Source organism: Typopeltis vanoorti, chromosome 13 (assembly GCF_054136105.1).
Source record: "Typopeltis vanoorti isolate ZY-2024b chromosome 13, IOZ_Tvanoo_1.0, whole genome shotgun sequence".
Taxonomy (NCBI): Eukaryota; Metazoa; Arthropoda; class Arachnida; order Uropygi; family Thelyphonidae; genus Typopeltis; species Typopeltis vanoorti.
The window spans coordinates 38,773,222-38,799,569 of record NC_143561.1 but is presented as its reverse complement, the minus strand read 5'-3'; the positions used below and the strand labels follow the sequence as shown (position 1 = coordinate 38,799,569).

Below are 26,348 nucleotides of genomic sequence, written 5' to 3'. Positions count from 1 at the left end.
AAAATGCCGAAGAACTAAGAATAACATTATTTTATCCAGAAAGGGGCCTTGTATAGGCAAAGGAAATTTTTATGTAGAGAGCGAGAGAACAAAATAGGTTGGTGAAGGCGTCTGTCTGGCGCTTGACGATGGCCACAGTGTTCCAACAACCGGTGAAGTAACCACGTGGTCCGTTGAGGTAGGTCATACACACTCCCCGAATTCACCCCCCCCCAATCTTCCGGGTGATTAGGTGCTGAACGAACCCAGCTCTCTCGGAAGAAGACAAATGATAATATTCATAATTATGATAGTTCACTTCTAACTAACGTTTGTATATTTATAGTCCTATCCCCACCCTCCTCCAAGCAATAAGAATAAGACGTGAAAAAGTTAACCGGTTGTACTGAACTGACCAGATTTCTTGGTTAATTACGGAAATACATCACAAAGTTACAACTGAGAATGAAATAATGCCCTATTTTAACTTTTTTCCCCCATAATATTTTACCTGTAAGGCTTTAGATAGGGACGATCACTCTTTGCCAAGTACAGTATTGAATTTCTTCTGAAAACGTGCTGTGATGAGATAATTTATGCTAACCAATTTTTTGTTTCAACTTATTTCATATTGAATATATCAAAATTATGATAAATCACAATCTCGCTTTTGCTTGATACTTAGTTATGACTTAATATATTTCATTTTCTACATACTGTTACCCTTACATTTCAGATTAACTAGAACCCCCTGCTGGCGCAAGGGAAGTAAGGATGCTTCCACTGAGTTGCCATATATTGTAGCTGGTAGATAAATATTTTTTTCTAATATGCTATGTGCATTGATTGATTGTAGCCATCCGTGAGTCGCTTTGAAGATTTAAGAAATACATGATGCATGACAAAACTTCTAATTACTATTCAACTGCTTGGTTAAACAGCTGTTGGTGTTTGCATAATTTGTGGTTTTGTGTAGGAGTTTGGACCAAAGTATACTTTAGTAAACACTTCGAAACTCCTAAACTATGAATTTTATTTTTGTAGTAATACGCTTAGTTTATGAAATCGTCGGTAATTGAAAGTTTCTGTGATGTTACGACACTTGATTACTTCGACGTACAGATAGCATTTTATCCCAGAGGGTCCATTCCGGAACCGGAAGCCATTCTGATGTCATCGCATCGCTCCATAGTCGACGCCCAGTGTCTGATAGTTGAGCCGTACACTGGTTTTTGCTAAGGGCGAAGTATTGTTGTTTCATCGGACTCTCTTTGGTAAGTTTTGAAAGCTGAATTTTACCACATACTATCTAAAATATTTTATGTGATTGCTGATAGTGACATGGATTACATTTGATTTCGCAGGGAATGTGCTGTAAGTACCTCTACAATTCATCCTCTTTCTCTGTCTTGACAATAAATTTCAATATGGCGGCACTATGCGGCACTGAGCAGTTCATTAAACTATCTTGAGCAAACTATAAAAGTTGTGAGAATGGAAGGTTGCATATGATACGGTTTGTATGTTTATCTCAGCCCTATGACTGTTCTCACATACCACAATATATAGCGTAGTGTTGACCCAAATTTTAATGAATTGTAAACCTCAATTAACTTAAAACTATTTTGGAATTTTTACTATTACTGTTGGTAAAAGGGGTGTATGAAAATTATACTTAATTTTCAAGTGTGTTTTCTAGTGTTTATGATATAAACATTTGATTATAACAAAGTTTCTTGTTCTTACCTATGTTATAAAACCGCATGCACGCAAGCTATATTATTCCATGTGTTGTGAGATCGCTACCATTTCGAAGAATCAGAGCGTAAACAGTGTTAGTAGGAATTTCGCATGCATATACAAATTTTGTATACATAGAATAGAGTAATATTCCGTCCAGAAATCGTACAACCATTTCATAGATCAGTATGGTATTTCCAAATTTTTGTATTAAGTTCATATCAGTTTTTACAAGATGTGTTATTATTCCAACTTTCATTATTATTAACATCTCCAGTGGCTGTGAGCCTGTTTAGTATAATATTGTGAAATGCGTATTTGATTCTGCATTTTACTTAACGACTTAACTAGTTTTATTAGTCATTCGTTTTATATTGCTTATGCGATGTATTTTTAACTTGGGTAAGTAATTGCAAAATCGCAAGTAAAGTAGTAGTTTTTAAAATAATTTACACTCAGTAATGAAAGTACTTTCATTACTGAGTGTAAATTTAATTATTTAATTATTTAACCTTAAATTATTCTTATGGAAACATTTTTTTCTGTAACATGAACGTTAAGTCAACTCTGGTTAATAAGTCACCACATTAACTTTCGTTTTAATAACTAGATGGGTTTGATTAAAAATGATGCATATAAATTTGTCACAGGCTTAAGTATAAAACAATACCAAATAAACAGTATTGCATAACTTAATATTTGAGAGACCAAAGTATAGAAACATATTCATAATAAGTTATGAATAATACTTCATAAGTATAGTGAGCTCTTAGTAATTTTAATTAGTGTTTAGATGGTTGAGACAATACTAATGTATGAATTTTCCTCTTCTGTATCTTACAAGAGAGAGAGTGTGTGTGTTGAACTTCGAAAATGGTTCTGTAGGCTTGCTAACAGTAATACACATGTGGAGAAAATATGAATATTTAACATAGCTCAGATACATTTGGTTTCTAAATAATGTTATGGCTGGAAGTTGAATGAGTGTGTTTAGCAGGGGTGTGAAGACTAGATTTGTTTATTTGGAGAGTGGCTAATGAACAGAATGGGTTGCCATAGTCAGTTGTGAGCACTATTTGTTGATTGGTTTAAGGAGAGGTGTAATAGATAATGTGCAGATAATTCTGATCTCTCACAATGAGTCTTTAGACTCTATGGAGGTGCCTGTACGATGATGATAAATTTACTCTTTCCCTTACCCCCCCCCCCCTCCTCCTCATTCCACTTAATTGACTGTTTTGGAAATCTGTTGAAAGGACATTTTTTTGGTTATATTTTGATTAACAGAACTTATTTAATTTGCATAAATGGAGCAATAACAAGCAGATTTGTTTTTCGGGGACACGGATCTCTTGTATTTTGATATATCTGGAATGAGTAGTAATGAGTTATTCCATAATCCTCATTACTCATTCTTAAGTATAATAAGATCTTAGCAATTTTACTGTGTTTAGATGGTTGAGACAACAGTAATATATGAATTTACGTCTTTTGTCATATGGAATAAAAAATAATTAAAACTACAGGAATAGGAACATGTAAGTATAAGATCAATCAAGTTTGTAAACCTGGTGTAAGAGAGTTTACTGGAGTACTTTTAAAGTTTAGGTATTTTCCAAATAGGATGAATGTAAAAGTAATCACAAAATTGCCTTTCTGTTAATGTGAGATGCCTCTTGCCATTCCAAAGAAAACGGACAAAATAGTGCACATTTCTTTGACCATGCTTTGCTGTTTATTTGATTATAATAAATGAAATGTGTTCTTCTGTATACAAAAATTTGTAATGTCCTAAAGCCAAAAGTACACAGTTTCTATCAGTTATGGGACATTCTTCTAATCAGCTGGAGCTGTTTCTCTACATTATAATCTATATATTGGCTAGCTTCACTTTTTTGGTTGATGAGAGTTAATGAATAAAAGTTCATTTTTAGGTGTGTGCACATGTATCCAAGCTTCTATCAGAATTGTTTCATCTGTGCATTTATGCGAGTTATTCTGGCATAATGGATTTTTTAGGAACCTTGCAAAATTTTGTTAAGCAATTCCCATTTTGTTTCATTTGGACCATTTGCAATGGCCAAATATGTTAGTTTTATGTTTCAGTAATTCCACTCCCACTTGGATGGAGTTGAGTTACTGAAATATAAAACTAACATATGTCTGTCTCATTTTAGGTTTCGGGATTATTTTTATTGGAAAAACCACTTTGAATCGATAACTAATAATTCTTTACTAGCTGGATAGGATTTAATAAATGTCATGTTTTAGGATGTTTATTAAAGTTTGTCATTTCAGTTTTGGTTTCCGTTGAACCATTCGTAGTGGCAAAATTAGACAAAACAAAATTATCTAAGTGAAAAGAGAGATTATTATTATTCCTGATACCTCCAAGGAGTCCGAAGACTCATCACGGGAGGACACCTACAACTGTCTCAACCACTACACGGAGCCTCTACTACGAATCATCTCCATCAACGCCATCTACCACCCACCTCCACCACCACTACAACTAGTATTTTTTGTCTCTAAATTGTGTGTGTTCTGAAGGGCCGATTTGTCTGTATGTGGGATGAAAAACCTTAGTTTCCGGGAGAAAAAACCATGCTACCTCCGTATGAGATCGGCTAACTCACCTTCGATTGAAATCGTCCAGATAAAGATTCCTCCCGTCGTGACGAGAATCGAACTTAGGCCTGTTTCAGTCGAAGGGCGAAATGTACCGTCATTCTTCCAATTGCGCTATGGAGGTGCTTATCTTTCTCTTTGTAACTGTTGGCGTTTTCCAGAAGTACCACTATTGGATATAGTTGTCTGGACAAATTTGTTATTCAAACATTATTGATAGTTCTTGCAAATAATGAGACATTATAATTGAAAATTCAGCTTAGAATTCTAAGACTGCTTTACATGTAAATAGTTATAGGAGTTTGTTAAGCCAAATGTTTAATTAGCTAAATGTATATATTGCAGTTCATTCATTTTTATATTGCACCAATTCTCTAGGTTTAGGACTTTTTTTATGTGTACTGTTTTTTGGTGAAATAATACACATTTCTTTTTTTTTTCCCTCTATAATTGGACTATTTTTATTTGGCAAACAATTTCTAAAGAATGATAATTCCTCTTGGCTTGATGAAATTTGATATTTTGGATTGCTATTAACATTGTTTCAATTTGTGCCATCTTACAAGCAAAACAAAATTGTCTACAATGTGTATGCTAAAAACTGATCTAGATTCATTTGTGATAATGGCGTCACTATACAAAAAATGCTATTTCAAACAACTTTTATTTGTGATTATATCTCTCATCATATGCTTATTTACTGTTTGAGAATGAAAATCATAGTTGCAAAAAAATTCCTTATTGTTGGAGAGTACATTAATATTGTGTATAAGGATGTGCTATTAACAATGTTGATCACATCATTTGAGTGTGTGTGTGTGTGACTTAATCTGTTCCATCCTAGGATGGGTTTACAGGCATATAGTCTGTTATCACTTAGCTATAGCCCCATTGATCAGACTTTATGATTGTAAATATGTGTGGTCATGGGATGGTATGCCTACTTGTGGGAGGTGAAATAATTTGGGCCTCCTGTAATGATTCCCATGTCCTAATAATCACTGTGGAAATTTAAAACAGATCATTTGAACAGTGGAATAGGATAACACATGACTAAAAAATTTAGTGCCTCCATAGCACAATTAGGACAACAATGAGACATTATGCCCTTCAGTTGAAAAAGACACAAGTTTGATTCTTCTCATGATGAGAAGAATCTTTACATGGGTTTTATCATTTGAAGATGAGTTAGCAGATCTGATATTGAGGTTGCAGTGTTTGTTTTTTTTTTTCCCTACTGGAAACTCGGGTTTTTCATCTTGCATTCAGGCAAATCAGCTACGAGAACAAACATGCAATTTGCAGACAAAAAATACTGTTGATGGTAGTGGTAAATGGCATTATGTGTTGATGGTAGTGGTGTCATTGTGATAGTAGGAGTTGGAGGATTGAGTAACGAAGATTTATGAGTCGTATGATGGGGTAGAGTGCCCTATTGTGATGAGTCCTTGGAGGTGTCACATAATAAATAAAATTGATGGTTGTTTTGCATTGAGCTTTTTTTTATGATAATCCCAATACATGGATAGTTATCCAACCTATGGTACATTAACTCTGTGGATGGGGTAAGAAGTTGAGAAGAAAGAAAAATTTAATCTGGGTTTGAACTGTGGAAGGGGATTTGAATAGCTGCTGCATGCATTTTAACAGATTTTGAAGAGGAGAATTATTAATGCTAGTTCTGATGAATAGTGTTGTCCTAGAAATGTAAAAAATGCAGATAGCAGAAACTGAATGTTTATATGAAAGAGTGGAGTGAATTAGTGAAAGATAAGTCATTAATCAGCCTAATTGATATGGATAGCTCTTGGAGCACCATCTCCAAATGTGAGAACAGTATTCGCTAGTTGAACAGATTTGTGATTTGTTTTGCTGTTCAAAGCTTTCAACAAAAAAACCTTATTTTTTGGATGCTGAGGAGGTGATATTTGTAATAATTTTATGCCAAGAGAGAGATTTGAGGCTTGAGTAATCCCTCTTAAGAAGGAAATCATACACAGATTCAAATGTTGTCAAAAGTAAGTAAAACTATGAGAAAATTGTTTTTTCCCTCACAAGAAATAAATCCAGGATTTGGTTTTACTATCATTGAAATTAACAAAGTTATCATTAAGATTGTAGATCTTATATTCCATTGGTGGAAATCCATAGGACACGGCTTGTCAAATGAGAAAGGAATGCAATCTATTGCCATCAACGAAACTGTATTGGTACTGCAGTCAGCCGAAGAAGGTCATTGATATTATTATTAAGAGAGACCTCCAGGGAGTCAGATTCATCAAGGAAGGACACATATTACACACACCAGCTGGCATACTTATTCCTGAATTCATTCACACTGCTTGCACTCACAACATCCAATGGCAATCCATTCCAATTATGCACTACCCTATGAGAGAAAAATCTAGCCCTAACCCCCCCCCCCCTTTCTTATTGGCCTTCATTCTCAGCTTCCAAGAATGCCCTCTCGTCCTTTCCCCCACCCTCCATAAATTAAAAAATTCCATCAATTGAAATCCTATATGTCCCTTTCAGAAGTTTGTAAGTCTCAATCATATCACCCTTTTTCTCCTGTTTGCTAGTGTCTGCAGTCTAGAAATTCTCAATCTGTCTTCATAATCAGTATTCTCCAATCCTGATATCATTTTTAACATTCTCCTTTGTACTTTCTCCAATATATCAGAATCATAATGGAAACCAGGAGACCAGACCTGCGCACAATAGTCCAAGTGAGGTCTTATCAAGGACTTGTAAAGAGGCAAAATAACATCCTTATCTTTACATATGAACGTTCATTTCAGCATTGCAATTATCTTTTGAGCTGTATTTGCAATCTTTGCCATATGGCCCCTGAACTTCAACTTCCTATCTATTAACACTCCAAGATCCCTAGCCTCATCAATTTCTTCTAGCCTAATCCTACCAATATAATACAACATTGGATATCTAATCATGCTGAAGTGAATGACTTTACATTTACTGACATTGAACTGACACCCATTTTCCCATGCCCACAATTCCAGCCTATTCAAATCATTCTGCAAGTACTGAATGGGAGCCCTAACCAATTTTTCCAAAATCTTCACCACCACTCCTGAGATGCTAATTCGTCGATAGTTGGATACATCGGCCTTTGCACTACCTTTGTGCAATGGAATTACCATACATTCCTGTGGAATCTTCCCTACTCTGAGACTCATATTAAACAGCCTGGTCAAGGAATGACCAGTTCAGCTGAACACTTTTAGGGGGTGGACCAGATACCTGGAGAAGCTTGGGCAGCGAGGGTGTAGACATGTTATGGGATCTGATGAGGAAAATAGCCCAACAGGAAAAAATACCAGAGGAATGGAGGAAAAGCATTCTCGTCCCAATCTACAAGGGAAATGGAGATATTCAAGATTGTGGCAACTATAGAGGGATCAAGCTGATGTCACACACTGAAGATATGGGAAAGAGTAATTGAAGGAAGGATACGGCGGCAAACAAAAATTGGTGAGGAGCAGTTTGGATTTATGCCAGAAGAGGGACAATGGATGCAATATTTGCGCTAAGGCAATTGATGGAGAAATATAGGGAGATGAAGGCGGAACTACATGGTGTTTATAGACCTGGAAAAGGCATACGACAGAGTGGCCAGACAGGAGGTATGGAGGTGTATGAGGAAGATGGGGGTGTCAGAAAAGTACATGAGGTTGGTGAAGGAGATGTATGAGGGAGCAAAAACTTAGGTCAGGTCTGGTGTTGGCATGACTGAGAGGTTCCCCATTGTTGCAGGGCTCCATCAGGGATCAGCTCTGAGCCCCTACCTCTTTAATTTGGTCATGGATGTACTAGTGGAGGACGTCAAGAAGGAGGCGCCATGGAGCATGATGTTTTGTTCTCTGCGAATCATCCCGAGAGAAGCTTGAAAAGACCCTGGAAGAGCAGAGAAAGGTATTGGAGGAGAGAGGCATGAAAATTAACTGGGTAAAGACCGAATATATGTCAACGGGGATTGACGAGAACATGATCATACGACTCCAGAGTGAAAGGTTAACTTCAGGGAAGAAATTCAAGTACCTCGGGTCGGTTGTCGAGAGGAATGGTGACCTGGATGAGGAAATACAGCACCGAATAACATGTGGCTGGATGAACTGGAGGAAGATGAGCGGGGTCCTGTGTGACAAGAGAGTGAGTTATAAGATGAAAGGAAAGCTGTATAAGATGGTGGTGAGGCCAGCGATGCTCCATGGCACGGAGACGTGGCCTATAACAAAGGCAAAGGAGAGGAAGATGGGGGTGGTGGAGATGCGGATGGTGAGATGGATGAGTGGTGTGACAAAGGAGGACAGGATAAAGAATGACTACATCAGAGGGATGGTCAAGGTGGGGCTGATCGGTAGGAAGGTACAAGAAACCAGCTGAGGTGGTTCGGTCATGTAGAGAAAAGGAGTGCGGAGTATGTTGGTAAACGTGGAGCGTGTGGAGGGAAGGAGGAAAAGAGGCAGGCCCAAACATAGATGGAGGGATAAGATGGCAGAGGATCTTAGGGAGAAAGGATGGAGTCAGAAAGATGCCCTGGACCGGAGATTCTGAATAAGAAGATTAAAGATGGGAACGCCGACCCCGTTTAACACGGGATAAGGCATAGCGAAAGAAGCTGAAGAAGCTCATATCCTATCAGCCCCTATTGCTGAATTCTTGTTCAACTTGTGCAACAGCTCTAATACCTCGTCCTCATACACCTGCATTTCTTCATCTAGTGAAGAAGTAACAGTGAGCTCAATGTTGCGTTCACCAGGTTGATAACTTTTAACAAAATGGACACTCATTAACTGAACAACCTCTTTTGCATCTGCAACCCTCATGCCATCAGGATTTAGAAGAGTTATTTTTTCATATTCATTCTTTTATTTGCAGCATATCAATAGAATTCTTATGGGTTGTCTTTAGCATGCAGAGTCAGTTTCTTTTCATACTCAGAGTTTGCTTTCCATACAACAGTTGTGACTGATGTTCATAGCTGACGTCAACCTTATGCACGTAGTATTCCTTCCACATCATCCTTTCCTTACAAATCTCTTGCTTAATAAGATTACACATCCATTCTAATCCAAATCTGTTTATTTTTTGAACTCTCGGGACACACTCTGATATTGCATCATTTAAGTATTGTTTAAATGCTTCCTATGCACTGTCGATATTCTTTCCATCCAGCAACTGATCCCATTCCACTGAACTCTGTATACTCCTCAGTTGGTCATAATTTCCTGCTTTGTAGTTCAGCATGTAACTACAAAGTTTATGAATGTTCTGAATGGAACATTCATAAACTTAGTCACTTCCCAAGTGAGTACACATGATCACTGTCACCAACTGGAGACAGAATAGTTATGTCTTTTACTGAAATGTTCTCTGACGCTATAATCAAATCTAACACTCTTTGCCTTTGAGTTCCTTCTATCACATGCTGCTTGAGGAAATTGTCCAGCAACAGCTCAATAAATGCATTTTCATTCTTATAAGATTCTACTACTACCCAATCAATATTTGGATAATTAAAGTCTCCAATTATGATTACTCTTTTTCCACTCATCTTTTCTATTTGGTGATGCATTTCTTCATCACTAGCAACCGATCCACCAGGTCTGTAACAACACCCTACTATGTAATTGATCTTATTCGATTCCACCTCGCATCAGATGGTTTCAAACTCACTGCCACATGAAATATTGTTAGTAGTAGTACTACAATCATAGGTCTCAGCTCTAACTGGATTCAAGTTATCCGATATTATTAAGCGTATGCCCCTCCTCTGTCTTCTCTATCCTTCCTAAAAATACTGTACCCTTGATGCTATCAGTTAGTAGGTCTGATTCTGATAGCCAGATCTCACTAATACCTACAATCTGAGGTTGCAACATATTGACTAAGGCAACAAACTCTATCCCTTTGTTTCTGATACGCTTAGCATTCATGTATGGACATAATAATATACCTGTTCGTTCTTTTGTATTGTCTTGTCTACAGTCTGCCTGACACAGTTGGACAACTTGCAGATCTCTATTCTTCTCTAATGTCTTACACTTGTAGAAATCTTTGCACACATTTGATGGGTTCAAATAGGATGAATACGAACCTGAAATCGCTCTCTCCTCGTCAACATTTCCATGACAAAGCCCATTCCCATCATTAACACAGTTACTCACATTCACACTATTCCTTCCTGTATAATTTAGTTTCCTCACTTTCTGTATTAGGTCTCATATTAATTATAAGTTTTTCTAGACTGTTGATACCAAACACATTCAGGTGCAGGTCATTCCTCTTATAAATCCAATCTTCTCTTAACCTCACTTTACATATCCAAAAACTTGCATCCATTCCTTCTACAGCCTATATATAGAAAGAGAGAGAGAGAGAGAAGTATGCAAAAGAATAGCCATATAGAATACCAGCATTAGTTGCAGAATTCGAAGAAAATCCATCGCATACATTATACTTGAGAGAAATCTTGTTTTATGGTAATAAAACAAGATTTCTTATAAACATATACATTAGTGGTTATTCAACCTATTAATATACATTAGACCTATTAGAACATAAATACTGTGGATGGGTAAAAAGTTGAGAAAAAAGAAAGAAAGATGGGAACTTAACACTGAAATTGGAAACTTGTGGATTGTGCTCTTTAGGAAATGCATAACAAAGGAATGTTCCTAAAGACAGCAGTATAGGGCATGAATGATGTAGAAATTGTTATGAGTCCAATACTGAAGCAGTTTTGAATAGTTATATGTATGCTTCAGCAGATTTAGAGGAGACTGAGGAAAGCATTATGTCAGTTCTGGTGAATATTGCATTCTCTACAAATATTTCCACATTCAGAAACTGAACATCTGTGTTGAAAAGTGGAGAGAATTGGGAAAAAAATTGGTCATTAATGAACCTAATGGCTCTCTTCTGTGCTAAGTCGAGTATTTTTAGGGAACTCTTGGGTGACTTCATCCCTAAGCATAAAATCAGTATTCAGTCATTGATGGATTTGTCATTTATATGATAATATAATATTGCATGCTAAGCCAGTGATATTTGTAACATGTTTATGCCAAGAATGAATAAAGGTTACAATTATAAAAAAGGAGAAATCTAATCTTGGCCATTGATTCGGGTGTTTTCCGAGATGAACTTTTTTAGTCTCTCAAGAATAAGACTGCATTGAGTTTTACTGGTATTGAATTAATAAGTTTATTCATATTCCATATGAAGAATGATTTGGAGATCAGGATTCAGGTCTATAGATGTTGATATTCTGGCAATTTTGGTAATTTGTGTAGTGCAGAAAAAAGGAATGAATGAAGTAGAAATTATTTAATTGCTGATTATGTTTATTATGATGAATATTGCATTCTTTGCAAATATTTCCACAGTCAGTGTACCGTCATCTTCAAAACTTGTGTTGGATTTGAAGTCGACTGGAGCGGATTAATATATAGAAGAAAGAGAGCAGGGAAAAGAACAGAGATCGCAGTAGATGTTTCAGGTAGAGTCACTAAAACTGATTCAAGTTTATTATGATCAGTTTCCATCTACATAGTTTCTTTAAGCAAAACTGTCATCTCTAACATCTTCAATCTGTGGTTAAGATGTGGAAGGAAAAACATTCTACCTCTTCAGCCAGAGGTAGAATGGTTCTCTCTTTTATGGTTATTCTAATGCTTTATCAGATCTAGCTCTCTTGATCCTGGAATTCTTGTTCTCTCAATCATAGGATAGAAATAAAAAAAAATGTTACTGTTTAATTGCTGAATAGCAGTAGATTGTAATGTCTCTGAATAATTGCTAATAGAGGAGGATTGGGTTGTTCCAAAGAATAGATATAGCAGGTGATGAATGAAAAGAAAAGGTGATGAAATCCATTTAAAAAACACTGCACTAATTTTTATGAGTGCAGTTTTTAAATGGATGTTGTTTATTGGTAGAAGGCTCCTACTAATCTGTTCTCTGTTGAACAGAATTGGGGATTTAGACAGATTTTTTTTTGGTGGGGTGGAACAATATATTTGCTCTTTCTTATCAGTAGCAATGCTGAGCTGCGGGGGGGGATAAGTTTTTTGTTTAATCATCAGCAAAAAAAAAAAAAAAGTTGGTCAAAAACTTTTGTCTGCGTAGATATATACTTGGATTAATGAGTTTCTAATCACCATCATTGAATAATTTGTTCTACTTTTTTAGTTTAGGAGATAGGTATGTGTTTCTCAGTAATAAAATTTCATTTTTTTTTAAAGGCCAGGTTTGTAGGATATGAATGCCACTCATTAAAAATTAGGATGTTGATAGATATTTTAGCCATTCATTAAGACAAAGAAACCAGTCAGATTATTATTATTTTTTTTTTACATTGGATCACGTTAAAAATTTTAAAGAGCAATACCTGTTTAACAGTAAAACACTAATGTGATTTACTGAAATAAAAAATCATATTAGTGTTTTGATGACTAGGATTGGCTTGACAATTGACAGATTCAAAATTTTGTGAGTTGGTAATTGTTCATGGGTAGGATTATCATAAATTACTAAACTTATAAACAATAGAACATTTGTATGTGGGTGAGTGAAGGGTTAGTAAATTGATAATCCATAAATCCAGTTTTAGAGAGAAAATATTTATTCAGGCCATTTCAGATGAAAATCAGAGTTCTCCAAATAGAGATCATTTGGCTGCATGACCTGGATACTCTCAATATTTTTGTTAACATATCTAAATAGTCAACATCCCAGGATCCAGTTCACCTTAGAAAAGGAAAATGTCTCCCCTGTAAACAGAGAATGCCAGGCTGGCATTCTCTGTTTACAGAAAACCCACACATACAGTTTCAGTCACCAGCAGTCAAACCACTCCCTCCACCAATATGGGATTATAAAAACCCTATGTAACAGGGCAAAATTAATCAGTTCTGATAACAGTGCCCTAACTATTGAACTTGAACACATTCTTAACACTTTCTTAGAAATTGGCTACAACCCTCACACAATCCAAAAAAAAATATTAAACCCCATAACCCCTCCTTTTCACTTCCCAAAATCTGTCACCATTCCATATATCTGTGGCACGTCTGAAAAATTAACAAAAATCCTAAAAAAAAAATACAATTTTGCAACCACCTACAAACCACATGAGGGATTCCTTTTTTTAATCTGCCAAAGACCAGCCATGTTCGCTAGGTCTGTAAGGTGTTTACATTTTTTACCAGGTCCCCTGCAGTTGCAAACTGTCTTACTATGGCCAAACATGCAGGACAGCCAATGTCAAAATTTTTGAACACATGAACTACATCCAGTTCCACCATTACAGCCACTCTGGACTTGCTGACCATGCTTTGGACATCCATAACAAGATATCCTGGAAGAAGGCTATTCTATTATACTGCAGCAAATATCCTGGAATCTGCCTCAGCCCTAAGGAATCTTCCCAAATTTTGCTGCACTTGAAACTACCCCAAATTTGGTAAGCACTAATCCTCAGATCTTCAGCCCAATTGCCAAGACCATTCAATTTAGCCTATTAGGGACACCATTTAGGACTCTAGACCCAAAATTGGTCGCTTTTTTTTTTTCCAGCCTCATTTACTCAGTGTTTGTGCCTGCAGGCACATATCATTGTTATCCCTGATGATTGCAATGTAATGTTGCCATAATATCAAAAGTATTAATTAGTTATTATAATTAATATTCAGTATATGTTATAATTTCCTCAAAAATAATATACAGATTTGAGACCACTCCTAAAACATGAGAACAGTACTCTTGTATGGAAGACCTGGAATTTGTACAGGGATTGAGAACTTACTACTTGAAAAGGCTCAGCTTTTTTGGATTCTGAATCTATTATAGTGCCTTTCACATTTTTTACTTATGGTAGCATCTTTAATATAAAAGTCAAAGGACCTAAATTTTCATGTTTTGTAATGAATGTATGGCCTTTCAAAACTTGACCATTTTCTTCAGTACATATCTAAGCATAATTTAAGGTTTGTCTAATTATAATGTTTTGTTTAATTTTTTTAATAAGAAAAGAAGCAGCATAATGGAAATGAAAAAATATAATTGTATTATAAAAACAGGGGGATGGAAGTTGGAAACACCATTGAAGCTGAAACAAGCAAATGCCTATTTCATGAAACATGAAAACTAATTAAGAAATATAATTTGAAGAAAATTCAATTTCATTGGCATAGTTTGTTTTATTTGCATTCTTAACTGTAATCAGTGCTTTTTTGTGTGTAATGGTATGGCATACAGGCACCTTTTTATTAATAGTAATGTGTAATGTAACAGATGCAGTACATTTAGAAATTTTCTTTACATTTATCTAGTATGCAAGTAAGCTTATTTAATGAACTTGACACTTTTCAGTGTCTGTCAAGATAGTTGTATAAAACTTCATCTGCTATATAATATTTTTTTATATATTTGTACAACAAATTTATGTGTAATAAACAGTTATATACTTAAGTTTTTGGAATAAGAACAAGAAATCACTATGAAGTAAAAATATGAGTAAATAATTTTTAATTTCTTTTCATATCTTTTTTTCGACTTTTCCTGATAGCAAAGAATGAGTACTAGCACCTATTGTGTTTTACAAAAAAAAAAAAAAAAAAAAAAAAGCACTAACACACAAGCAAGCAGTTTATTTATTAAGTAGATTTTGTATGTATATGTGCTCATATACATACAAAATATATACATACTTCTTTGCTTACATCATAAAAACTTTCTTTTGCTTGGTTAGCAATTCTGGATTTGGTTTTGCTTTATTAGCAAAATCTCTATGTCAAACGTTGCTGTCATTTTTGCAGAAATATCTTGTTAATGGCCTTTGCCAGTTTGACATTAACAAGATAGTACCATGCCTAATAAATTGCCATACAAAATGACAGTTCATTTTTCATAGGATAAAAGGAGACATAACTTTTTTCTATACTCTAGGAGAAAGATTTTAGCCATGATATAAATAAGAACATTGTATAAACCATGTTTGCATTAATGGGATTCTGCTGTAAGCAGGCTTAGGTGTTGAAAATTCTCTCTCTCTCTCTCTCTCTCTCTCTCTCTCACACACACACACACAGTAGTACATTATCATACACAGATAACCGGATTATATTTCACTAGATTTTAAACCAGCATCTTCAGCATACAACTGCTTATTACATGGACAAAAGTTCTAATTTGCATCCTCTAACATTGTATAGAAGTCTTTACATTTTTGTGATTTTCACCACCATGTATGAAACTCCCTCCCAACACACACACACACACCTATTAGTTCTGAAGTGGCTTGGGGGAAAAAAAGTGTCATGTTCAGCATCTGAAATCAGGGTTCCTGGGTTGTCCCCTTAACTCACCCACCCACGGTTTTAATGTACTGTAGGTTTTAGTCTTTTATTGATGGGATTGTCACAAAAAAAAACCCCTAAGACTGAAGATAAGTCGTCTGTTATGTCTGTTTAAGTTAATGAATTAAATAGACTAACTGTTAATGGCTTGGACATTAACATTTAATTTCTCCATTACCTGGATGCCTGCCATTTGACTGGCAACTACCATTTCTTCCATTGACCATGTTATCCACCTTTTAGTTATCTGTGCTGGAAAGGTTGGCAGAAACTTACACAGTTGCACTTAACATTTTTGAAGCATTCCTTCAGATCTGTCATTACAGATTAATATCCTGTTGGTCTATCTTTCACTCTTTGTAACTCTTCGTGAGATGACTTGCTTTCCTGACAAATGCTTTTGTAATTCAGTGGGTGCCAGAAAACTTAGGGTCCTCTTTGACAACTTATCAGTTCTACAAAAAAAAAAAAAAAAAAAAAATCTAGAATGCTTGCATAGTGTACTAGAAATCTCTGTATAACATTCGATGTTATCTTGGGATGGGTTCCCAAGACATCATCTAAGATGCCCTTTCACAGATTCATCACTAAATTACATAGATGGTCTCTTTCTGCCTTATGCCTTTTCTGTAGCTATTTCATTGGATACTGCTTCACCAGAGCATTTCTTCTCTCACTTGCCTCTAAACTTATAAAAATGAAGTGACAGTTGATCATTACCATCCAGTTTTTCATCCTCTTCTTTGTTCCCTTCCTCCTCTCTCCCCTCTGGAATAGCTGTCTACACCTAATGTTTTGTGGGCTCAACCACTTGATTAATATTTAAAAAATTAACACTAATTCATCTTATTGAAATAATTTAAGAAATATATTAACATTTTAAAATTGTTTATAGGGGCATTCTCTGATTTAAATCTTGTTAGTCCCAAGAGAAGCCTGTGACACTATGCAAACCATTAAGTGTGTGGTAGTGGGAGATGGAGCTGTTGGGAAGACTTGTTTGCTCATTTCTTATACAACTAATAAGTTTCCTTCAGAATATGTTCCAACAGTAAGTATTTTATATGTTGTTCCTTATATATATTGCCATAGTTCAGGATAAAACTTGTATTAAACTGTACTTGCTACTGATGCATTAAGATTTCAGTAATATTTGTAATTTTTTGTATCACAGACTGTTTTCTTTAAATACAGTAAGCTACCATTTATCTGACCACATTGCAAAGACAATTTGCCGTTATAATAATTGAAGATATAACAACTTCTGATACTGCAGTACAGTGTCAGAAGTTGATTGACATGCAAATGATAGGTTATTTGAAGGGTCATTGTTTTAAAAATCAGATAAATACTAATTACTATAGTTAAGAGTACACTTTTTTAATTGTCATGAAATATACACTCAGTATTTAAAAAGGGGGGAGGGGCATTCAGATAATTTTAGCAGAAATGAAGCCAATCAAATCTGATGGTCTTTTTGAACTCTGACATATAATTAATTGAATATTATAAAAATATGTAGATGATTGCATAATGAGTGTTTGGAATAATTGTTGAAATGACTTAGAAATGTTTATAATATATTATAAACACATCATCACCATCATTGCACAGAACAGTCCCTGTTGCTAATGAATTCCTTCTTCCAGTTAATTGAAGTATATCCTCAAATAGCATATAACAGTGCTATCTTTCCCTCTAATATGTTTACATTTTTTGTCTCCATAACAAACATCTAAGGAATTTCATCCTTCCTACCTTCAATATTCTATTCTTTTAGTTTACATAGGACTCCTTTGTTGGATTTTCTTTTCTGACTTCTAATAGCACTTTCCAAAAGTACATTTCATATGCTTCACTACTTTTCTGGTTTTCTGCTGTAATTGTTCATCTTGCAACCATGTAAGAATACTCCACACAAATGTTTTTATAAATCTTCTTTTTCCATGGTAGCAAAAGAAATATTAAAGGAATGTATAGAATTGATAAATTTGCTATTATATTTCTGTTAAAAACAGTTTATTAAAAAAAAATTTAACATTGTTTAAATTTTTTTATTGTTGAAGAGCAATTTTCATTTGATTATTATCAAAGGGCAACTTGGATTTTTCATCCTGCAAAACAGACAAACAGGCTAGAAGAACACATGTAATTAACATATGATATGCTGGCCTTGGCTGCTTTGGTTATAACTCGAAGTGATAGAAACATAAATATTATTGCAGTAAAAGAATTTGGAAACAAGAACCATTAGAGATCCAGAAGAAAGCATTGATTCAGCTAGGGAAGATTATCCACGAATCCAGGTAGATCTTAGTATTTCTCTGGGTCTTTTACATAATATCTTGTCATCAAATATCCATTTTGCTAGTCTTTGATGCATACTTTATTTCTGAACTCCCAAATCCATAAGCTAAAATTGGTTTCATCATCATCACGAACCAGGCTCACTGCCTGTTGATGTCTGCTGCCTGTTTCACTATCTTCTTCCACTTTTCTTTGTCCAGTGCACAGTGTCACAGTTTTTGTACACCCATTCCACACGAGTCTTTTATATCATCTATCCATTCTCTGTATGGTCTACCTCTTCTGTTTAAACCATCCAAAATACCAAACATAAATGTCTTTATCTTCCGGTCCTCATTCATTCTACAGATGTGTCCAAATAATTGCAGCTTCTGTTTTATAATCTTCTTCTGTTTTGGTTGTATCTTCTGATAGAGCTCTTCATTGGTGATTTTCTCTACCCATCCTATTCTTAGAATCTTCCTGTAACAAGTTCTTTCAAATGCTATAATAAATTTAGTTTAATCCTTTATCCAAGTGTGAGCAAACAAAGTTTGCACCTGAAAGTATCTTCAGGACTGGGGTAAGGTGGTACAACACCAGGCAACTCATTGCAAAGGTCTTCTTTCAAATGCCAAAATTCTTTTTCTTGATTCCTTATTTATTACCCATGTTTCAGATCCGTACAGTACACCGCTGAAGATGCACTTTTCCAGTACTCTTAGTTTTGTTTGCAGACTGATCACTTTACTTTTCCAGATGTTATCCATGGCCTTCAGATTTGTTCTTCCCTTTGCAATCCTGATCGTTATTTCTTTTTTACAGTCTGTCATATGTTGTCAGTTTACTTCCCAAATATGTGAATTGTTCTACATTTTCTATATCAGTTCCATCCACTTGTATCTTTTGTTTCATGTTCTTCTCACCAAATACCATTGTCTTTGTTTTTTCCAAGTTCATAACAAGTCCAAATAACACTTTCAGTGTTTTTTGTAGTTCTCTTTCGTCCTCTTCAATAATAACAATGTCATCTGCAAATCTCAGATTGTTAATTCTCATTCTGTGTACAGATATTCCTTTGGCATCTTCCTTCAATTTGTCCATTGCTCTTTCTAAATGTGCAATGAAAATGCTTGGTGATATTGGGTCTCCCTGTCTAGTACCTCTGCTTGTTTTAAACCATTTCCCCAAATCATCACCTATTCTAACTGCTGCAACTGCATTCTGATAAACATCTTTTAATATAGCTATTAGTTTTTTATCAATTCCATAGGATTCCAGAACTGCTAATGTCACTTTCTGGTCAATACTGTCAAATGCTTTCTGAAAATCAACAAAGCAAGTATATATGTTTTTGTTTTTTCTCCCTGCTTTTTCTGCTATTAACCTCATTGTCAAAATCTGTTGAATTGTAGTTCTATCCTTTCTAAATCCTGCTTGCTCGTCTCTGCAAGGTATGCTTCCAATTGTGTTCTCAATCTTTCTGTCAATATGATCATCATCACTTTACCAAGGTGACTTATCAAGGCAATTGTTTTTTACAACAATTTTTTGCATTCTAGCTTATTTCCTTGTATAATGTTACTAATATTGATTTCACCCACTCCTCTAAAATTGGTTTTGAACACTGCTATATACTGCTAATGTTTTGACTAATTTCTTATTCAATATAAATTTATTCAGTTAGCTACTCACCATATCTTATTTCCATATTTAATTTGCTATCTTCACTAAAATTGTATCTAAACTGAAATATATATTTTTTTTATATGATCCATGCAGATGATGAATAAGTGTGGATATAGTGTGCATTGTTGTGTCCCTATCTACGATTATTAAACTTTCCTTTATCCTTTCAAGTGGATCTCTAATTTTATCTTTATTCAAAACTTAACTATGCACGAGATATTACAAAATTCAAATATTTAAGCTTTTTCTCCCCTTAGTGTCCCTAATATTTATATTATACTGCGCCTTTCAGGACATTTAGTTTAAGATATATAATTCGAAAACAAGGTGCAATTACAAAAATATGTCTGAGTGTGAAACTACTAAGCAGTCGTGAATCTTTATCTCGTAACTTAACACTTTAATTTCCCGTGTGATTAGGTTCGTACGTTTTTTCAAATGGTGCATTAGGCAGCAGTTTCAGACAACTGTATTATTAATGAACAAAAGTTTATTCAAGATCTCAAACATGGTACATTTCAATTTCTATTATATAAAACACAGTTCAATACTAAGAATAAAATTACAAAATTACACAAGCAAAATACAAGTATTAGGGCAAAATCCTATGTGGGAATTTGCGATCATGCCGTCATAACAGACTTTATACATATAAATATTCACATATAATCCTGGAACAAATTAAAACCTTATACTAGACAGAATGCTCTATATTGCTATAATACCATGGATACTAATGTTTAAATTCAGTTTACCTTATTAACTTACAAAACAACATAGGTAAAACTATCCTTGGTTTTCACGATCTATACCTTTCGTGCTTGAATAAAGGACACACACAGGATCTTCTGTTCTATCACTATGGAACTCATCACGTAGGCATGGATTTCTGTATGGATTTTCTTTCCCTTGATACGAGTACTGGATGATGAGATACATAGACAATTTTTTTCTTCTTGTAACTATACGGCGTTCCTCGTCTCTTGCAATAGGAATATGGAATCGAATTCCCGCATACTTTGTTTCCTTGTTGTGTTGGACGGAGATAACTCCTATGCCGTCACTCAGGAAACCTGAGTGTTACCTATACGAAGATTTTGTGAAGAGGCTCTCAGGAAAAAAAAGCCTTAGGAACCCCCCCCCCCCAACCCTTTTATCTGCATGGACCCTATCGGCACCATCTTCAATTTCTCCCCCCCCCCCCTTACAGGAGTCGATCTCATTCACCAATTAAAGTTGTGTTTTTCTGCCCAAAACATACTACGGTTCGCTTGCACACGACTCTCACATGACGACGTCTCACTTCGGGAATTGACCTTGAGTGATCGTCATTTGTTTTAAGCTAGCCTCTATACTAAATTAATCCCCTTTTTAGAATTTACTTGAATATTTTAATCTCCTTTTTCCAAGTGTTAAACTTGCTCTCACATACAAATTCTTATCTCTAATCTTTGTCTTACTTAACCTATTTTTTTTTTTCCATATCCTTTTTTGTAATAAGATTCCCTTTTTTTTTATTATTTAGTTAAACAATTTCTGCTATAATTATTTTACTTGGATGCAAGCATATTTTCTGTCTTTAAATATTTTGTATTAGCTACTTACATAGGATTTTATATTTTTATTTTCTTGTTACACCATGATAACTGAAATTTTTACATTCTTGTTTATCAGGGTGTAACAGCATCCTTATATCTGATTTTACACAAAACCATCGTGTACTTTGTTCAGTTCTTGCTGCTGACTTAAAGCTTAAATATTGGCTATGTATTGATCCTTCTAATGTTCCTTTTATCCCATCTAATTGTAGTTTTGAAAAGACTTTCTCTTGGCACCTTGTCATATGTATAGATCCTTTTTATATTCCTAAGAAAGTGAAATTGTGATCCTCCACGACCACTTGTTGCCTCAATCCAGTCTTTTCTTTCATGGTTTTTCTTGTGTAATTTTTCTTTAACCTTTTTTTCAATAAATAAATTTATCATCATATCAAATTCCTGACATGTACCCTCACTGGGTATACAGGATATTCTGATAGTACTACATGAAGAACTTACATCATTACTAACTTCCTATCTACAATTTTCCTCCAAACTAATCTGTTATCTGTCAGTACTCCAACATTATCAGATCTTATATTTCTGTCTTCTAAGGCACTTTTTACTCTATCAATCCACCGATATCTTGGTCTTCCTCGTCTTTTTCCTACCAACCTGGCAGAGAACACTTGTTTTGCTAATCTTTCCTCTCCCATTTAATTGAAGTGACCCATACCACCTGAGATTACTTTGCTAACACATTCCTGGCTGCTAACAATCAAGTTCTTTCCTAATATCCTAGTTTTTCATAAAATTGCTGTTGATGCCATCTGTTCATGCAACTAATCTTTCTCAGGACTCTCATATCTGCGGTCTTTGATCAAGTGTTTTTTTTCCTAACCCAGATTAATCCTGATTGGTTTGAACACCGTCTTGTATACAGCTAATTTAGAATTTTGATTATTTTTTCTTATTCCATATAAATTTGTTCAGTTGACTTCCTATCATACCAACTTTGTTGATATGGTAGGAAGTTAATTTACCGTCTTCATTAAAAATTGTGCCTGAGTATCTGAAATATTTTATTTGTTCTATAGGTTCTCCATTCATAATACAGTTGATATTTTCAATGTTTGTGCCTATTTTCATTGTCTTGTTATGTTACTGCTTTGTTTTGTTATTGCTGATTTTCATACCAAATTTATTACATCAGTTATTCAATTTAGTCAGGCAATCTTGCAGACTTGTACTGGATTTATTTAGAAGTATAACATCCACATAAAGCACAAAGAGCTGAGATTAACACATCTCCAATTTTGATATCTGGATTAACACCACTTTCCTTCATAATGTACATCCTTGTCTGACACCAGATTCAATATCAAATCATCTTCCTGTACTTCAATTCTAACTGCTGACTTACAACTCAAAGACTTGATATATTGTTTGATATAATGTCCCATTGACACCATATAACTGTAGTGTTTTGAATAGCTTTTCTCTTGGCACCTTGTCATATGCCTTTTGCAGGTCTACAAAACTTAAATACAGATCCTTGTTATATTCCTGCGATTTCTCAACTATTTGTTGTAAAGTGAAAATCTAATCCTGACAGCCTCTATTTGACCTGAATCCATAGTGTTCCTCACCAAGTCTCCTTTCCACAATCCTTCTCAACCGTTTCTCAAGTATACTTGCATAAATCTTACCAGGAACACTAAGTAGAGAACTACCTCTGTAATTCTGACATTGTTTTATTCTCCCTTTTTTTTTTTGTATATGGGTGCTATGTGAGCTCTATTATAATCATCTGGAATTCATCCCTCTGTCTAGGGCTTCTGAACTATGCACTGCAGCCACTGTAAAATTTTATACCTCCATATTCAAGCATTTTTCCAGTTGAATATCATCTACTCCTGTTGCCTTTCCACATTTTAAGCCTCCTTTGATGGCTTTTTCTACTTCATGTATGGATATGTATTCCTGACTGCATGTCTGTTGAGTGTTTATTACCACTCTGCTGTTACTGCTTGTTTCATTTAGCAATTTTTTTTGAAGTAATTACTCTATACATCAAAGATATCATTTTTTCCAGTTTTCATATCACCTTTATCATCTCTAATTCCTTTTGCAGCACTCCAGAATATTTTGCTACCTTCCTGATCTATTAGAGAATACCTCTAAGAGAATACTTCTGTATTCTCTAAGAGCACAAGCTGACTTATTCGCCAGGAACTTTCAATATGCTTTCTTCTTTTTTCTTCACTGCCTTTTTTAACTTCCTCTATCCACCATTTAGTTCTGATTTTTCTATCCTTGCAGCCAACCTCACCACATTCCTGTCTAGCTTAATTTCCAAGGTTTGGTTCCTGTTCTCAAGCTTTCATTCTTTCTTTAATGTTTGTGTATTTTAGTTCACATCTGAGAGCTGCTTTTGAACTATGCAGTGTTTTCTGAACTTCAGAACTATTATTCGCTTTAAAACTTTCTTAGATGTTCTTTTCAGTATGAAATTCAATTTTATCCTTCTCAAGACTAAATAGTGATCACTTCCAATTTAAACTCCTCTGTACACTAAAGTCCTGAACCAGTGAGAAAACACCACTATCAACAATAACATAGTCAATAGTCAATGAGGCTTTCTTATTTTTGCCTCTTCTCTCCATGTGAATTTATGCACATTTTTATGTTGGAACATTGTGTTAGTTATAACCAGTGCATGTCCTGAGCAGAAATCCAATAGACATTTGCCATTATTAACTTTGCTGCTTTCTGCAAATTTTCCCAAAATATTTCTGTATGTCTAACAGTCATTTCCTACTCTGCTATTTAGATCCCGAACAAGTCCCAACTTTTCTTTTTTCCATTGTGTCAATTGCTTTCTGTAAAGCCTCAAAAAATTCCTCCACTTCTATCTTAGTAGAACCTTCTATGGGTTCTACTAAGAGTCTTCATTTTAAGATTTGCATGAAAGTACTATTGCAACTATTGAACAAGTTAACAAGACGCATGATTTAAGTGAAAAACAGTTAGGAGAAGATTTAGTTGTAGTTGACCACGAAACTAACACATTGTTAGTCTCTGTAAATTTAGAAGATCCAGGTGAATGGGGAAATATTGATGAAAAATTAAGAGTTGTTTTAATTGAAATGGGGCATGTTCAAAAGAAAAACATAATATATCCCAGAGATACATATGGTCGTAAATTTGACGACATGTATTATAATAGAAAAATGGAAAACGGGGAGCTGGTGCCAAGAACATAGCTCATTTATTTTGAAACTTTAAATTCTGTTTTTTGCTTTTGTTGCAAACTTTTTGCACCTACTGAATCAAGTAGTCTTGTAGAAGGTCATAACGATTGGAGAAATGCAAGCACAACTTTGCGTAGACATGAGACTAGTTTAACTCACATGAAAAATTTCTTAAAATGGAAGGAACTTGATAAAAATTTAATAATCAAAACTACTATTGATTGCCAGACTCAAAGCAATAATGAAATGGAAAAGAAACATTGGACGAGTGTTTTAGAATGCTTGATTGAAATTATAAAATTCCTTGGTAGTCGAAATTTAGCTTTTCACGGATCATCTGATAAATTATATGAAAGGAATAATGGCAATTTTTTTAAAATTAGTCGAACTGTTTGCGAAGTTTGATCCCGTTATGGAAAAATTATGTTGAAAGGGCCCTACATCGAAACAATAGAGTACATTATTTGAGTAAAGTCAAACAAAATGAAATATTGGAAACTTTAAGTAACACAATCAGGGATGCAATTTTATTATCAATTCGAAAATCTAAATATTATTCCATAATTTTAGAATGCACACCTGATGGAAGTAAAACAGAACAAATGACCATTATTATTCCCTTTGTTTCCTGTGACAATGAAATTGTCAAGATCAGGAAAAACGTTTTAGGTTTTGTAGATATATCAGATTCCACAGGACGTGGTTTATGTGCAACAATAATGGAACATCTCCATTGAAGACATGCGAAGTCAAGGGTATGACAATGCGGCAAATATGAAAGGGAAAAAAATATGGGCTCCAAAATTTCCTTTTGAACAAAAATCCTCGAGCGTTTTATGTGCCATGTGCTGCTCATACTCTAAATTTAATCATTAATGATGCAGCCAAAGTGAATGCAGATACAATTAGTCATTCTCTTACAAACATTGGGCAATCCTTTTAAAGTTCATAAAAAAATTAACATTGAAACAGCGATCAAAAACCCGATGGGAAAGTAAAATTAATGCAATCTGCCCTCTACGATATCAGTTAGGAGAAATTTACGATGCACTTTTTGAAATTTTAAATAATGAAAATTTTAATCAAGGTACTCAGCATGAAGCACAAACATTATGTGCTAAAATAAAGGACTACAAATTTATTTGCTCTCTTATAATTTCGCATGATTTACTTAACAGAGTAAACCTGTGAGTAAAAAGCTTCAAGACAAAAATATGAACATTACACTTGCTTTACAATCTATCGAAAACTTAAACATATTCTTACAAAATTATCGATGAGATACAAATTTTAAAGAAATTCTAAAACGGCAAAAGAACTGAGTGACGAGGTGGATGGAGAACAAGAATTTAAAACTGGTACGGAAGTTCGATGACGAAAGAAGACACGACATTTTGACTACGAGCATCGTGACGAAACGCCACAATCGCCAGAAGATAAATTTAGAGTGAATGTGTTTTATACATTTCTAGACGTTGCAAAGTGTGTTCGTTATTAGAACGTTTTGAACAACTAAAAACATATTATGATAATTTCAATTTCTTGTACAGATTGCTACAAATCAATAACAAAGATTTACCAAAAAATTTACGACAATAAAGACGTAAATGCAATAGAACTATATGACGAGTTATGTTCTTTCCAGGATATTTTGCGGAAGGATAATTTAAATATTCAAAACCCTTTCGATATTCTTAATTTTATTGTGTCCAATAATTTATCTTTCCCTAACTTTTCAATTGCTTTAAGAATACTATTAACCTTACCTGTTAGTATAGCAAGTGGTGAACATTCCTTTTCCAAGTTGAAATTTTTTGATTTTTTCAAATTTTTTGAAAAAATCAAAAAAG

The 26,348-nt window shown here is 34.6% G+C and overlaps 1 protein-coding gene across 2 annotated transcripts in view; it reads left to right on the top strand.

Moving 5' to 3' along the window:
• Positions 1–1,116: 1,116 nt before the first annotated feature.
• Cdc42 (Cell division cycle 42) overlaps positions 1,117–26,348 on the top strand; it is an 80,267-nt gene continuing 55,035 nt past the window's right edge. Inside the window, exons 1-2 of one of the 2 annotated variants that reach the window (XM_090403133.1) lie at positions 1,117–1,253; positions 16,627–16,782. In XM_090403133.1, the coding sequence (XP_090259259.1) occupies positions 16,678–16,782 (105 nt within the window). In that variant the 5' untranslated portion in view covers positions 1,117–1,253; positions 16,627–16,677. Of the gene's footprint in view, positions 1,254–1,860; positions 2,122–16,626; positions 16,783–26,348 lie in introns of those variants that run through there. The other variant, XM_090403134.1, reaches the window with a different exon arrangement.